The sequence below is a fragment of the Pan troglodytes genome, chromosome 3 (assembly GCF_028858775.2).
Source record: "Pan troglodytes isolate AG18354 chromosome 3, NHGRI_mPanTro3-v2.0_pri, whole genome shotgun sequence".
Lineage (NCBI taxonomy): Eukaryota > Metazoa > Chordata > Mammalia > Primates > Hominidae > Pan > Pan troglodytes.
This window is the reverse complement of record NC_072401.2, coordinates 58,685,713-58,703,249: the sequence shown is the minus strand read 5'-3', so window position 1 is coordinate 58,703,249 and position 17,537 is coordinate 58,685,713. Positions and strand designations below refer to the sequence as shown.

General features: G+C 35.9%; 1 protein-coding gene across 4 annotated transcripts in view; it reads left to right on the top strand.

Moving 5' to 3' along the window:
- The window catches only part of SLC4A4 (solute carrier family 4 member 4), a 475,003-nt gene that overhangs the window by 355,419 nt on the left and 102,047 nt on the right, over window positions 1-17,537 (top strand). For all 4 annotated transcript variants that reach the window (XM_054683021.2, XM_517243.8, XM_009447756.5 and 1 more), the window contains 2 exons: window positions 1,118-1,292; window positions 14,043-14,176. In XM_054683021.2, coding sequence (XP_054538996.1) covers window positions 1,118-1,292; window positions 14,043-14,176 — 309 coding nt within the window. The remainder of the gene's footprint in view (window positions 1-1,117; window positions 1,293-14,042; window positions 14,177-17,537) is intronic.

Genomic DNA, 17,537 nt, shown 5'->3' with positions numbered 1-17,537 from the left:
CAGAATATATTTCATTCTTTTATACTTCACCTTTGCTAAACTAATTGAATGTCTGTAGTATGCCTGGTACCATGCATAGCCCTGTGAATACTAAGAAAACTGAAGCAGGGCAGTGAGTGCGGCTAAGGTCCAGTGGGTGTGCAGACAGATAGATGGACGATCCTAATAAAATGTAATAGCCAAGAGTGGAAATATGAACTGTAAGTGCAAGGTCAAGACTTCGGAGAGCTGTTGAGCTTCAGAATAGGGCATTCTAGGCAGAAGCCCTGGGGAAGACTGAGGTTTGAGGCTTGGTTGGGAGGGTGAGTAGACTGACGTGCAAGTCACTCAACTGACCTGCTGACATTTGTCATGGGGCTCAGCTGCATTTCCTCCCATCACACACCTCCATGGCTTCCTCCCTTAGTTCCTTCAGGTCCTTACCCTAAAGTCACCTTCTTGGAGACCTTTTCTGGCCACTCTATCTAAAATTTCAACCACCTTTTCTCCAGTACTACATAATGCTCTTTCCCATTTAATTTTTCTCTTGATTTTTATCACTATGTGTTGCATTTATTCATTTATTGTCTGCCTCCTTTTCATCCCCAGAGTAAACTCCATGAAAGCAGAGGTTTTTTGATGCATGTTTTTCACTGTTGTGTCCTCAGCACTCAGAAGAGTGCCAGAGTGTGGGCATATCACAGGTGCTCAGTAGCATTTATTGAAGATGAAAGAATGAATGATGAATAAATGAGTGAGTGAATGGATGAATGAATGAGGGTGGAAAGGGTACTATGGCAAGATGATGAAGGGCCTTTATATGATCTGCTTGCATATTAGGACGTTTTTCTCTAGGCAATGAAACATTTTAATGTATTTACACAGTTCACTCTTTTCTAAAGACCAACTGACTGGTCTTCAGGAAATGTGACACCTAATTTGGTGACCCAAAAAGAAAGAGATAGAAGAAAATTTATTCCTTTATAGTTTTCTGGTTTCATCGTAAGTGGTTAAGTAGTATCTTGTCACTGATTCAAGCATTTTAAATATGTTGTGTTTGATTTAATGAGTTACCTCTTGATTAATTTGATGGTAATTTACTTTACATTTAGTGGATGTTTGCATTCTCTCTGCCCAGGTTCTGTGGTGGACTAATTAAAGACATAAAGAGGAAAGCGCCATTTTTTGCCAGTGATTTTTATGATGCTTTAAATATTCAAGCTCTTTCGGCAATTCTCTTCATTTATCTGGCAACTGTAACTAATGCTATCACTTTTGGAGGACTGCTTGGGGATGCCACTGACAACATGCAGGTGGGTATGGTTTTGAGGAGGACACAAATAGTACAGCCCAGATTGCCTTCCTCACCCCTACAGCTCAGTTAGAAACAGATGGCCTTTCAGTTACTCAGCGTGATTTTCTTTCTTTTGCTGGATGCTGCATTTTACTTTGCTTCTGGCCTGCTGCTGTATTTCCAGCATTTTAGTAATTATAAAAATAGCTCGATGAAATCTGGCTTGAGTCACAAGTAGGGAAAGGAAGGGAAGGAAATGAGGATATACAATTCTATTTGGGCAAAAGCATATCAGCTGCTTTAATTTTGTACAGTGCACAAGGTTTAGATCTTCTACTAGTTTGACTATGTGGAACATATTCTGTTAAACTTGATGATTACACTTTCTTCGGGAATGTATGATTAGCTTAATTTTACACATGAGCAAATAGCTTCCAACCATTGAGCGATTTGCTCAAAGTTGGGTTTGCATGTTTACCAGTATAATTTGGTTTTAATGAATACAAGCTAACAGTTATATCTCCTGCAGGTGGACCTGATTCTCATTAAGCTGTAACGACTCTGGCTTGACTTATTTTGTATGATTAATTGTAACCACAATTAGTTGGTTACTTCTCAGATAGCATTATCTTCCTTTTGCAACAATAATAAAGTTTTGGTGATAGAAAAGATGTGTCTGATTCCCTCCACCAACCAGAAAAATATGTCCCAAATTACTTTTAGTTGGTCCAATCCTTTTCAAAAAAGCTATTGTGCTAGGTGATGAATACGAGTAGTGAATGAAGTTATATTCCTATGAAAAGGACCAGATTGAAGCCCTTTTCACACTTTTCCTTCCACTTTACTATATATTATTGTATAACCTATGTGGTATTCATAAGTGATGCCAGCCAGCTTATTTTTTTTTTAAATGCAGCTGATTCCATAGGATTGCTTTTTTTCTACTTTGGTTTTCTTTCCTGGGCACATGCATATTTTAGATTTTTGTCTAAATACAAAAATACTATGGAGATTATAACATCTATGTTGACCTAAGTAAAAAGGGAGAAATTATACAATTGTATTTTAGTTTGTCAAGTGCAGTTTTATCTTTTAGTTCTTATCTAGTACTGCATAGCATGTTACCCCAAAACTTAGAGGCTTGAAACAACCATTTTATTACTCTCTTTCATGGCTGGATGGTGGGTTGGCTCAGCTGAGTGGTTCTCTCTTTGGTCCCTCATTCACTTGCAGTCAGATGGCAGCAGAGGTTGAGGTCACGCAGCAGCTTCTTTACTCATGTGTTGGTGCCTAAGCTAGGAGGTCCAGAATATTTGGGGTCTGGATACTCTCCACGCGACTTCTCCACATAGCTAACTTGGGCTTTCTCACAGTGGGGGGACTGTGATGATGTCTAAGAGCTCATGCTCCATCAGAAAGAGGCAGTTGCCACTCAGCTTTGCTTTTTCCCACATAAATGTGTACCCAGTATTGCTTCATTTTCTGATCTTCAAAGAGAGGCTGAAAATTCTGATTCTTAGTGAAACCAGTGATTTTTAAATATTGGCAACTGATTAACATTTTAGGAAATAATATCGTGCTGGTCAAAGAACACATACCTCTGTGTTACCAGTGAGAGATCTGCAGCATGGGTTATGAGAACCAACTCTAATAGGACATAGAGATGAAATAGACAGAGCATGTTTTTCTCCTTTTCCCTCATTTGTAAGACAAAAATGAATACATTAAATTGTAGTAGTGATGTCAGTAATAGAATTTTTATAAAATTTGATCTATATCCAAGTTGGGCAGCTATTCTTCATCTAAATGACAGCGTAAGGATAACTAAAACAGATCGTTCAAGAAAAAAAATGGAGAAGATGGCACTGGGGAAACACCCTACGGCCAGCTTGAAGAAGTTAATACAGGCAACCACATGTTAAGAAAATAGAAGAAAGCTGTGATTTTGAGAGGGCGGTAAGAACAAAACTGTCTTCCGTCTGTCAGAATGTATAGAGACTTTCTTGTGTTGTGCAGATAATTTTTAAACTTTTTTTTGATGGACATTCTCATTGAGATGGGGACATTGCAATATTGCCTATATGTATTAGTTTATTGCCTTTTTTGAATTGAATTGTAATTCTTTGCAACCTCATAAGACTTGGCTTTACAGTGCTGCATCTGACTGTAGAGAAGAAGTCTGTTCAGATCTGTTTTGATCCCTCCTAGATGGATGAACTTCTTTATGAGTAGGTTTTGGGAAAGTAGAGCACTCTATTATGTAACATACATAGTTAATTGGTATTTTTCTCCTATGTGATATATGACCTGGGAAAGGCCTTGCTGGTGAAATTAGCTATTTTCTGTGTTCTAAAGATTTCAGGAGAAACGTAAATACTTTCAGTGCTTCAGGATGTTAAGTAGTCCACTAAAATAACCATTTGCTGGATGTGACTCCTAAGAGTTGACTTTCAAATTTATGGGGAAATTTTCCAGATGTAATTTGATTATTTTATTAATAGATTTTTTAACCTCCATTGATAATTTCACTGAAACTGTGGATGGATTGTTTGAAAATACTGAAGAACATATTTTTCACTCTCTTCCGAAGCATTTTTCCTTTAAGAAACATATTGGTAATATCTTTCTCCTAGACTACAATTTGATACATCTAGAAATTACAGTAAGTGGCAAAAACACTGAAAAAGAGGCATAGAAAATTAATGACTATGAATTTAAATTTGTTGAGCCAAAACTTAACAAATATTAATAGTTTTATATATTTTAAGGACTAGGGAGTAAGGTGATTTAATGTGGAATTTAAGGTGGAAGATAATCTCTTGATTGAAAGGGTATGTACTTTACCGCACAAAATTTTTGATTTTCTGGCAGGAGAAGTCTTCTTGACCTGGGACCAGGATAAGAAAATATTTTGTAAATTTGGTGCTAAGGCCCAGGTCATTTTACAGGTCTATGGCAGAAGTTGATTCATTCCTTGCAAATATTTATGGAGTGTCTACTATGTGTTTGACACTGTTTTAAGTGCTGGAGATAAAGATAGATGAGCAAAATAGACAGGAATTCCAATTTTGAATCCCAGTTATAGTGTAGGGTGTTGATGAAAACAGTCTTTTTCAGTTACCCCCAAGAGATACCAGTAGTGGGGTGTAGTGGGCTTATTTAGGGGATGAAGTCCTCTGGCTTCACTTGCTTTTCTAAACAGTAGACCAAGACTAAGCAGAAAAGCATTGGCAGAGCCTGAAATAATCTGCAGTTATGTCACATGCCTTCATAAATGTGGCAGTGGGTTATTCACAAAAGCACAGGCAGCTCAAATGAGTCAACTGAGAACAGTGTCCTTGCTTTTAAAGGCAGACAGCTCAGAGATGGTTCACATAGGGCCTTTATTGTCAGGCTACAAATAGACATGGGTGCTGGGTAGAAACGTGTTGTGAAAACACAGATGAGTCACTGCATGGCTGTTGTCTAAGCAAACTCTTCTGCCAGCTTCTGTTCAGAAGGTCTTGCCTGTTTGAAGCATTTATGTTAGAGCATATATATACACATATATAATTAGAAGCAGATTATTTTGGGAGCTATGTAGATTATTTCCCATGAAATTATGTTCAAAATAGAACAGTTGAGGCTACAGTGACTCTAAGTACAATCATACAGTTATAATGCTGACATAGATGATTGCATGAATTCACTAGCTTGGCGTACACATTTTGCCCATTAGGCTGCTCTGAGAGAACTCTGGGACTTACAGAATGGGTATTCACAAATTTCTTGTTAAATGTCAGCAGTAAACTTTAGCTACGGCTTCTTTGAGTAACTGAACCACTCAGCCAAGAGTTGACATTACGTTCATCTGAGATGCAACCCTGGCTTTTGACTGTTTCCTTTTTTTATGGTACAGCAATGGAGGACTAGAACATAAGCTTTCTGAAGTCCGTGAATTACGTGACACTCTTATTTTCCTTTTCTTATAGTAAGTTCCACATTAATACTCTGGTCTCCTTGCCATATTGTCAGGTAAACAAAGGCTTTTCATCCTTACCATCCTAAATAACGTGTCCCCTTCATAACTAAACTCTCTGTAACCATGCAGGCCAACTCACTGCATTATTGCAGTCATTCCTCGATATCAGCAGAGGATTGGTTCCAGGACCCCCTTTCCTCCCATGGATACCAAAATTCATCGATGTGCAAATCTCTTTTACAAAATGGAGTACTATTTGTGTAGTACCTTTGCACAACCATATACTTTAAATTATCTCTAGGTTACTTATAATGCCTAATACAATGCAAATACTATGAAATACATTATACTATATTTTAAATTTTGTATTAGCATTTATTGTTATATTGTTATGTTTTATTTTTATTTTTTCCTATTTTTGATCTGCAGTTGGTTGAATCCACTGATGTGGAACCCATTCATATGGATGGGCCAATTCATTTATATTCTTGGTTGCCAAACAAGTATACTGCTTAATTCATTTAGCTACTTCTAATTAAATTGTTAAATGTCAGCATATAAATATATTTCAGTAGAATTTATTACTATTATTGGTTTTTCATTCAAAGTACTGTCTGAATGGAACCTATGCAAATTAAATCAACAAATATTTATGGATTACTTAGTCTATGGGCAAGATACTTATATAAGGAATAATTTTTGATACCTTGTGAAAAGTCTTATATTATTTAAAAAATTGTTCCTTTTAGTGTTATGAAATACAGAAAAGTATTTTAATTTAAATCTACATTGTTGATTGTGAATGAATAAGCACAGTCTAGAGTGAAGACTAAGTGAAGAAAGTAATTTTAATTTTTTTCCAGGAGTAAATATAATCCTATTTTCACAAACCTTTTAGCAAAAGAATACAGTAAGATTTTTAGATTCTGTGAATTTTGTGATATTTATGGAGCTTAACAGAGCACATTTTAAGGGAACTTGTCTCATAATAAGGAACATTTATAGTTGCCATCTCCAAATTTGAGACTATTTTAACATAAAGCTGTGCTGAGAATATTTAATCAATCTGCTTAAGTTGGAACTATATCATTTCTTATTCACATGTGATGTTCCTTGATAAGATAGACAAATCTTTACAAAGCCTATTATGTGTAATTTATAACAGCAAGATTAAAGCAAATTGGTAATTGCTTTACTATATTGAGAATTGTACAAGAATTTCAATTTAGCTGAGTGTTGTACTTTGGCACCAAAATGCATTTCCTCCTTGAAGTGAAAATATAAGGTGACGTTAATCTACACTATCAACATATTCCAGTTTCAAAGTTAGGTAGAGATTGTCTGTTGGAATGACACAATTTTGGTAGGTAAAAATAAATAGACATATTTAGTGACAAAATAAGGATTCTGCATTACCTGGTTGCCTTTAAAACTTATTAGCTATTTCTTCTTTAAAGAAGCTTTAAATAATGTGCTTTGCTTCATGGGCAAGTTGTGAATTAAATCCTGTTTGATTGAGGTTAAGTAATGTGTATTTGGTGGGTTTTTTGATTTGAAAGACCTTTGTCACCCTATTTTCTTGGTGATCAGAAAATGATAGTGATTTAGGCAGGGATGTGGGGAGTCTCAACTGATGCTAAATTCTAATTCTTATTTTGTGTTTGACTTGCAACTGTTTTGAGAATAAGATATAATTATGTATTGTAGAAAATTCCAAAAATCCAAAAAAATTACGTAGAAGGTAATTTTGCCCTTAAACCCATCAACCAGAATTAATCATTATTAACATTGTCATGAACATTTTCCCATACGTCTTAAAATTCATGTGTATACAGATAGATTGACATAAAGGATGCTGTTACATAACTTTAGTATTTCATGGATGTCTTTCCACTTCAGTATGAATATTTAACATTTTTAATGACCACGTATATTTATGCACATGATGCATGTGCTATTACTATAACAGAGCCCCTCTTAGTGGACTTTTAGTTTTTCCCAGTTTTTTATAAACAAAAAAATGTAGGTGATTAACTACATGTTTATTTTCTGTGATTACCTTCCTAGGGCAAATTTCTAGCAGAATGATTGCAGGATGTGCTCATTTTATTTTTTGATATTTGTTTCAAATACACTACACAAGGCTATACCAGTTCATATGTCTACCAATAACGGACAAGGATGTCCACTTGCTTATACCCTTGTAAAAACAGAATTTTGTCCCATATTCTCATTTTTTGTCGTTCTGTGGGTTGAAAAATAATGGTTCATTTTTGTTTAATTCTAATTTCTTTGATTACTTAGTGAGGGTGAATCTCCTTTTACATTTTTATTGATTGTCTATACTTCTTTATACTTGTATCATTGGTATATTTTCCTTTTGGGGCATTAAGGTTTTTTTCATTGCCTTATGAGAACTCTTTGTATAATAAGGATATTTTCTCTTTGCTCGTGAGAAATATTACAAAACATATTTTTCTTAGGGTTACCATATGTCTTTTAACCTTATTTATGATTTCTTTTGCTGTATAGATCTTAATTTTTATGTAGCCAAAATCGCAATTTTTTAATAGTTTCTTCTTTTCGTGATATATTTAGAGAGGTTTTCCCTACCCCAAGATAAAGGAAATATTTACCCACATATTTTAGTTCTTTTCTGTTTTCGTTTAAATTTTTTATCCATCTGGAATTGGTTTTTGTGTAAGGTTATACTGGCCTAATGTTTCCGATGATCTAGATACGTATTCACAGCTCTTCAAACAAAAAAAATATTAGAAAGCCCTCCATGTCTTGCTCATCCAGCCTATTAGACTTGGAACTCTTGGTAAGATTTTTGGCTCATACTTTTCTTCAAGCAGGGAGATAATTCGTCTTTCAAGTCTTGCCTTTTTTTCATTTCCTGCTGGGCATTGTAAACAGAAATCCTTGCTTATGATGACAAAGTACTTTAGGCAGAGCGGGTGGCAATAAGGATTTGGCAGCTGTGATCTGTCAGGACAGAAATCACTGATTTATTGGCTGTAGCTACACAGGGGAAATAAAAAAATGAGGGTTGTATATCCAGTCTCCTTCCCCAATGTAGATGAATGGTCTGTGTGACCAATCGTTACTGATATTCTGAAGGAGAAGGGGAGGTACATCTCACATTTGGGGCACATGGCAATCACTTGGGGAACTTAAAAACATACTGAATCCCTAGGCATTGTCTTCATTGGTTCTGATTTAATTGTTTAGGGTGGAAATAAAGAATCAGTATTTTTTTTAATTAAAAAATCTTCTGAGATGACTCTCATGTGACCCAAATTTGCTTTAGATACTCTCCACTTATTTTTGATCATGTGGTTTGTCTTATGCTGGTGACCTGACATCAAAATTCATATAGGTTAATTCCGCTCTGACTGCTTATTTCCAGTGGCATTGGGCTACCTCATAATTCCTGACTAAACTTTAGTTTCAAAGGCTTATCTAGCAAAATTTAATTTTATTATTTATTATTCAGTATGCTGCAGAGTTCCTTATGAACACCACCAAAAAGACTGGCATTTCTTTTTACGGTTATAAACAAAAAAAAATTCTAAAGCCTGAAACACGACAGTAATGTTGGTAAATGCTTTATCATTTGATGCCACCTTTATTTTCCATACTTTAGTGGGTGGAAAATTGTCAAAAAAAATAGAAAATTTTTTGTTTTCCTAGGCTGTTCTGTCACTTTTCTCCTTAGCCTTTTTTCCCCTTCTGTTATTGTCACTCAGCCTCCCTAAACAGGTTTATAATTATTAATCCAAATAATAAAGTCCTTAATAAAAAGGACATAAAACAACAGAAGTCACTTTTTAGTGTTATATGAAGAAACCAAATTGCGATAAATCCAAGTTGACAGCATAGATTTTTAATATTTGATGTTTTATCATCTTGAATGTGCTTGCTTTGCCTTAGCCATGACAGGTATTGGTGGCCTTGGCAGCCCTTGTCCCAAGTTGCTGAAAGACATAAAATGCTGATATTACAAATTGTGGTTGGCTTTTAATTTTTTTTAGAATCTTGCTCCTATGGTCTGATTTCTTTTAGTAAAAAATATGTTTTACTATTCTGGGACTTGTCCTAATTTCTTGACTTTAAAAAAACATGGGCCAAACACGGGCCATCCTTGGTTTAATTTTATACCCTAATACAAGCTGAAAAATATTCACAAATGTTTTTGGATATCGATTTTGACTTCACTGCTGTAAAGTAAAGCAAGCTATTTTGTTTATTATCATTGACTTGCACGTGATGCAAAGGAATGGAAAGAAGCGTCTCTTAATGGCCGTAGTGTTGCCGCCTAAGAATTTTCTGTTGATTTAAAATTTACTCTGGGAAATACTGTAGACCTAAAGAGGCTTTTTTTTACCTGTTTCTTCTGAAGACTAATTTTTATCTTTTCACATCATTTCTTTTGAATTTCTTTTTCTCTCCTTCGTCTCTTAAAGGAAAGAGAAATAATAGAGAGAGGCTGAAAAGAAGGTGGTGAAAAGCAGCCAAGGAAAAGAAATCAACATTAGATTGTATCTCTGCTTTATATGAGACTCTGTTCTTAGCTCTTTACATATTATTCTTTCATTTTATCCAAATAATTATCCTGTGAAGTAGCTATTGATTTTACAGAAGAGAAGTAGGATTTAGAAAGGTTACCCAGTTGGTCACTGGTAGAACTGAGATTTAAATTCAGATGTCCCTGACTCCAAGACATGCTCTTTGTGCTGAGCCACCTGGAAGAGACCTTAGAGATTATCCAGTCCAACCTCCTCATCTTTTTTTTTTTTTTTTTTTTGAAACTGTCGCCTAGACTGGAGTGGAGTGGCGTGATCTCAGCTCACTGAAACCTCTGCCTCCTGGGTTCAAGCAATTCTCCTGCCTCAGCCTCCTGAGTAGCTGGGACTACAGGTGTGCACCACCATGCCTGGCTAATTTTTGTGTTTTTAGTAGAGACAGAGTTTCTCCATGTTGGCCAGGCTGGTCTCGAACTCCTCACCTCAGGTGATCTGTCCACCTGAGCCTCCCAAAGTGCTGGGATTACAGGTGTGAGCCGCTATGCCCGGCCGTCATCTAATATTTAAATAAGTACAGTACACATATGGTTGCCATGTATTGAAAAGGTTTTTATCAGTCAGAGACTATGCTAAGCACCTTACATACATTATCTATCTAATGTGCATACTAACTCCAGGAAGCATAGGTAGGTTAAATAACTTGCTTAAAGTCATTGATCCAGGAAATAATATGGTATAGATGTCTATCTGGGATTGTCTAACTCCAGAGTCCGGTGCTCCACTACAGTGTCTCAATTTTTCCTCTCCATAAAAATACTGAAATTTACTGAGGTGAAGTGACATTTCTAAGACCATCAGCTCTCTTTGGCAGAATGGAGCCCAGACTCCAGATTTCTGACTGCCAGTTGTTTGCTCTTTCTACTGTTCCACAGTGGTGTCACATCAAAAGTGGAATAAAATGAAAGCCCAACCAAAATGGACTAGAGCACTTTGTGGCATCCTATTGCTCCACACCTCAGAGCTTAGCTGTCTGCAGCCTCATAAATTGCTAGGGAATATGTTCCTCTGAGAAATCAGGTGTAGAAATGCCTTTATGAGTTATGGCTTTTAAAAATACACATATCCACACATTGTTTTCCTTTTTGTATGAGTGAACACTGAATATAATAAATCAGAAAAGAGGTTTCTGATAGTTCACCTTATAAATTGCTTTAAACTTTACAGTTAAACTACAGTTATTCATTACATGTTATTTTTTAAATTTCTGTATTGTGAAGAGGAAGATGTCAAATAGTTCTTTTCTCAGAAATACTGGAAACATCTCTAAGTTTAAGCAAGTTTCCAGTGCAGTGTGTATAATAAATCACCTGTCTGTGTTTCAAGATTGTCAGCAACAGAATGGAAACTGTAGCACTTACCAAAGGATCAAGTACTGAAATAAAAATATGCCTTTTAACAGTCATATGGCTTCCATAAATCAAAGTGGTTTTCTGGAAGAAATTGGTTGTTATCTTTACCGAATGAGCAACAATGCCTGTTGACCTTTGATAAGTGGAACCTAGAGTATCATTTGGGTCTTGCTTCTTGGTTCCTTTAACATTTGCTGAGTGTCTACAGACCACATGTAGAGATGGTGGATAGCATGATGAGAGAAAGAGAAACATGGATGATGCCAGAAGACCCTGTTCTTATCCTCCCCAAGATTAATAGCTATGTCAAATCAAGTAGAGAATGCAAAAATCTCTTCTTTTATATTGCTCTTTTCCCCTTTATATTCTCCCTTACACTCAGTCAGTGCTGTTTTGATCCATAGTAGTGATAAGAAATATCACTCCTTGCTTAATAAAGAATGTTGTAGTATATCTGCCTATCACATGCACCCAGAGTGTAGCTTGTCCTGCCACAGGAAGCATTCAAGCTTCTACCTTTCGTCTTATGCATACACTGGTGTAAGTTGTAAAAAAGAAAGATAAATTATAAAGACATAGAAAGCCCACTGTCTATGCACAAGGGTTGAAATCCCAGTCTGTGGTACACCTTTTATCCTTACCAGGGGTGAAGTCTGGTTGGGCAAGTACATACACTAAAGACCCAAAGACTTGTGTCACATTGAATGTGAATTTGTTCATATCACTTAACTCCCTTGAATCTCAATGTCTAAATGTTTCAGAAATCAAGGCAAATGCTATTTGTTGGCCTAGGATAACCTTTTTCTGTCTTCTCTGCATAAATACATCTTGGTTCTGCTGCCCTTCCTTGTTATTCTGGTTTCTGTCCCTGTAAGGAAGAATGAGCAAGATAGTCTCTCTACGGAATGGCTATAAATAATGAGATGGTACCCTTCAGCCATGTGCTGGACCTACATCCATGTAAATGGAAGTCCTTATGAGACCTTCCTGCCAGGCTTCAAACCTAGATTTGTGTATGAACTGGAGTTGTTCTGGATTGTTTCAGAGTGTGTGTATTTGCCATGAGAGAAGCCAATCTTACTATTTAATTGTCAAGTCTTGTTTTTTATCCACCGTCATCCCAACTACATTATTATCTAGTGCTGCTCTAAAGGATTTTTGTTTGTTTTCTGAATTGAATTCCACCCTTAAAATAGGAGGATGTGCTATTGCTAATGTCAGTCTATGGAGAATGTTGCTGTCTCTGAAGTAGTGTAAGAAATATTTTGAGTAATTATTGTAATAATGGTCTCCTAAGCTTTTGAGTGGCACTTACTGTGTAAGTTTTGTAAGTTGATTTAAAAAACAATTTCTTCATAATCATTTTATGTATATTGTATTTTCTTTAAAAATGATAAGTGAATGAGAAGTTGCTGGAGAACTTTTGGGACAATGGTAAGAGGTGGCCTAGTGAGGCTGACAGATGGATAGGTTAACTCGGAGGTTGAGGGTCACAGGAAATGACTGAGGGACACTGCAGATTCCCCAGAAATCCACTCTGCTCCAGTCAGGGGGTCGTTTCAATTAAAAGGCTTATTTTATGTGGCATAAATCATACTTCTAACAACATGTAATTTATTGTTTAATTGAAGAGAGAACTCTTCCTATACCAAGAGATCACATGATTTTGCTCCACTGTTTTATGTACCACTGAATATATTATTGTGTCCTTTAAAGCTATAGAATTTCTTTACTCATTTGAAAATGTTTTATTTTGCAAGTTTTAATGTTCAGATTTATAGCTTCGTGTATGAATAAAGTGTTTCTGTCATCTTTTTATGTTTAAAAATCATGTCTTCATAAAATATTATTTTATGTCTACAAAAGAACCTTCCTACAAATACACATGTGCTTGTCTATAGGTTGGTGCAAAAGTAATCGCGGTTTTTGCCATTACTTTAATTATTTTAATGGCAAAAACCACGATAACTTTTGCACCAACCTAACTACTAACTAAACTAATAACTAAAGTTTGAAATAATGAAAAATATAGGAAACAGGCTAGTTTGTCATCCTTGAAAGCATTGGTCCTGAGTGACGTGATTAGGAAAGTTAGGATGGTTTTGTAAGTCAGTGATCCTCGTTGACACGTCACCTTTATTTTTATTATGCTAAAGGAAAATGATGGGTTGATTTCCAGAGATGTAACTAAAAGGAAATGTGGCCATAAAAGACTACTTATTTATGTTCCAGCACATATATTTTCTCTAGAAATAGTTAATTGAAGCTCTTCTATAAGTTTACATTGGACAATGAAAATGTAATGAGAATGTCTTTGAAATTGGTGTCTGAGAAATTGCAGAATGGAGGACAAATCACTTTTTTGGTCCCCTTTGTGCCCCTCTCTATTTCAAAGGTGTTTCTCTAGAAAAAAATAGCTTTTGTACATAAAAGAGAGCTACTGATAAGTGCCTACTATGTGCAAGGCGAAATCAGGCTAAACACTGAAAGGAACCACAAAGAGGAAATTGCCACCAAAAATACCAAGTCACTTCTAACCATTTGATTCTGACGTGTAGAAGCTTCAGTTAGTATTTTAGTAAGGATCGGAGCCACCTTTTGCCTTCTACACACCAGCCATCATAGTAATTATAGTGCTTTAGAGCAGGTCGACCCTTGGAGTAGGGAACCATGACTAAATTGTAGGTGAAATAAATGTGAAATAAGTGGTGGCAATATGCATATTGGTAAAAGACTTTGTTCTTCATTCTTGTTGTGTTTGCTAAGACCCTCCTAATAGTATATTCACGTGGCTTTATTTGCCTAGTGACATCACAAATGAGAAGAAAAAAGATGTGTTTCATTTAACATCTATATTTTCTTTATTTTAGGGCGTGTTGGAGAGTTTCCTGGGCACTGCTGTCTCTGGAGCCATCTTTTGCCTTTTTGCTGGTCAACCACTCACTATTCTGAGCAGCACCGGACCTGTCCTAGTTTTTGAGAGGCTTCTATTTAATTTCAGCAAGTATGTACATACATATTTAATTGCAAATTAGAATTGCTTAATTGTAGAACCTTTATAGGCTAGATAGAGCATAGAATAGTGATTAGGCAGATCCAAGAATCACTCAGAATACTGGAATGTTCAGATGTGAGAGGTGAAAGGGCCTTAGCAATTAGGTAGTCACCACTTGTTTCAGATGTGATTTGACTGAGGCTCTTATGTTGTGTGCATGCTTGCTCCCTTCCCACTTACTCTCTTTCCCATTGTCCTGCCCTGTGCTCTAGGGGCTGATGCCTGTGGACAACAACACCCATGCCCCTTTGCCTTCTGGCTTCCTCTTGGGTTTGGCTAATGGGGAGTACCAACAAGACGGGAAGAGAGAGAGAGAGAGAGAGAGAGAGAGAGAGAGAGAGGTCTGAGTATGTCTGCCTTTCCCCAGCTCACCGTCTTTGTTTTAGCACAGCATTCTGGCAGTGCTTATCCCCGAGGACTTTAGCCCCTGTCAAGTGGCTCATCCACCTTGACTCTAGCCCTCACCAGGCTCTGGTAGCTCTATTCCTTCCTTGGCCTTTTCAAGCCTGAAGTTAGTAGTGGCTTCCTGCTGTTGATGGTCCCTGAGTGCCTTGCCATTTGTTGTTACTTCAGAATGCCTTCTGTTTCCTGCCATGATCCCGACTGACATGCTAGAGAAATTAAATTGATTAAGTTCACATCATTCAATAATGAAAGAGACTGGATGCTCTTTACTTAGTCCACTGCTCCTCACCCCAGTTTCATGTTCTTAACTAAAGATAGCTTCAAAAACTCAGCTGAATAAATACCTAACATTTATTGAGAGTTGATCATGTACCAAGTATTATCCTAGGCACTTTACATGTACTAACTCATTTAATTCTTACAGCAATCCTGTGAGGTAGGGACCACATCCTGATTTATAGATGAAAAAACAAGCACAGGAACAATAAGTAAATTGCCTAATATTATATCACAAGTCATCGGTGGGGCTGGGATATGAATTCCTGCTTTCTGACTCCAGAGTCCAAGTCTCTTCAGGAATCACTAGAAGTTTCTAATGGGCATCGCAATTATGATATCAGCATTTTCTTTTAGAAATTGATGGATCATTTTAAGAAGGGGAAACGTGAGTTTCCCCAAGTGGCCACATTAATACACAAATAGATTCAAAATCAAATTGGGTATTCCAGCCTCTTTCTAATGTAGTTGATACCTCTAAGAGAGAATTGCCTTTACTGGCAGATCTCAATCCTTAGGTAGATTGAAGAATGTCTCATGGCCTGCTGGCACTCCTTGTCGGCATTCCCATAGTCTTATATTGTTATACATTTTTAGGATTTTAATTTTAGAACTGTCATTACCTTCCTAGTACATCATGGACTTATGGACTCATATATAGCCTTTGAAAGTATGTGTGTTATCAAAAATAGTCATAAGATGGAGGAGGGAATGAGGATTTAAATCCAGTTTTTTGAAAACAGGGTTGAGGATATCAGCAGGAGTCTTTTGAGAATGTAAAAAGTTCCAAATTTTAAGTAGTGTTGTGAATTTTCTGTAGGTAATTATTATTATAAATCCGTTTTCTATCATAATTCTCAGAAGAACATTGGAAAGAATTTTATTCATGTTAGTTTATAGAAAGAGTCAAACAGTTTTTATATGTTTAAGGAAACATTGTGTGAGACAAGAAAGCCTTTGTGGAAAGATTAAACAAGGATGTACTATAAACAGGAACAAACATGCACAAACTTTGCAGAAAGATTTATTGGATGAAATGTGATCAGAGCCTTAATCTACAGAAAATGTTTGCATCCCAGTTTGTTTTAAGTAATTGTGAGATACAGATTATTTCCTTTCACTAAGCAAGTTCCTTTCTCATTCTCCTTTTTTTCTATCATAATTGGTAACATAACATAGTTCCAAGTGATTTATTTGAAAACAGTTGTACATCAACAAGAAACATTTGAGAAGCCATGCTTTAAATCCATCACTTAGTAATATGTGGCAAGCGTTATTTTAATCTCAATGCTATATCATTTGTTTATGTTATAGCAGCAGCAGTGATAATCTTCTGTCTAGATACAAAATATTTGGGTAGATCACTATTTCCAAAAGTGTGTTTCATCAATTACTAGACTCATTCCATGCTCCATGAAAAAAAAACCTCTGTGGTCCCAGTAAGTCTGGGAAGTGCTGTATACTATATGCCCCCCTCTTGGTAGTTCACTTTAGACTTTAGCATGCAAGTGATCTGAAAAAGTCCTTCAGTTAAGAACCATTTTACTTTGTCTTGCCCAGATTTTCCCCAACATATTTTACCACTGTTGAAGAATAGGTAGATCCTTGCTTTGTAGGTTCACTGGACTCAAACTCTGCATAATCATGGATTTATTTCTGAGGTTTTGATATTTGCCCTGTAAACTGGAGAATTATAAAGGAATATGAATGATATGCTGCCATCTCTTAAAATCAGTAATAGAAGGAAGAAAATAGCTCACAACTTTTCAAAGATACTTGTAGTTTTATTTCCCAAATTCTGCAATCTGTTTTGCATTATTTTTACACATTTTATCACAATAATAATTAGATTCCTTCTTTTTACTTGGGTGAGGAATCTGAAAGATGTTTCAGCAATGTGTTCTAAGCTATATAAAAACTTCACAATTAAGGTTGGATTTTAACTTGTATTATTATCATTTGGTCATTCAGTAGTTTTTCCCTATATTCTTTAAACAGTTTACTTTTAAGCCTTCAAATTTTTAATTCTTCCATGATATTGCCCGATGTATTTTTTTAGGGAGTTTATATTTATTTGTCAGTGGCTGCACATTAATTTCTGTAGCATATTTCAGATGTGACTTCTTCAGTTTGTCTTGTATCCTTGGTTTTATGCTACTGAGAAACTATGACTCAAAAAATCTAGGAACACTGAGTGGTACCATAATGATATGAATCTATTTTTTCCTTCTAATTCACCATAATTTCTTCTTTGATCTCTAATATCATTTCCTGTTGCTTTTTAAAACTTAATTGCTGTTTAAATTTGGCACCAAGGGAATTTATTGGATGTAATAATACCATTTTACTGTAATCATTACTGATGATCAACTTATTTACATTTTTCTCATCCCTTATTCCTCTTTCTTCTTGATGCTCTACACATATCACTTTCATAATGAAGTGCCATTGGTTTTATTGACTTTATTTGGGTCATTCTTGTTGAACTACTGTAGGATTGCTTAAGTCTTTTAAAGCAGCTAGTTTAGCATATTGTTTAGATTCTAAGGTTTAAGTTTATACATGTATCTTTTCCTTTGTACCCAAACTAATGTTGTTCCTAACCATTAGCTAGTGAATGGATTTGTTT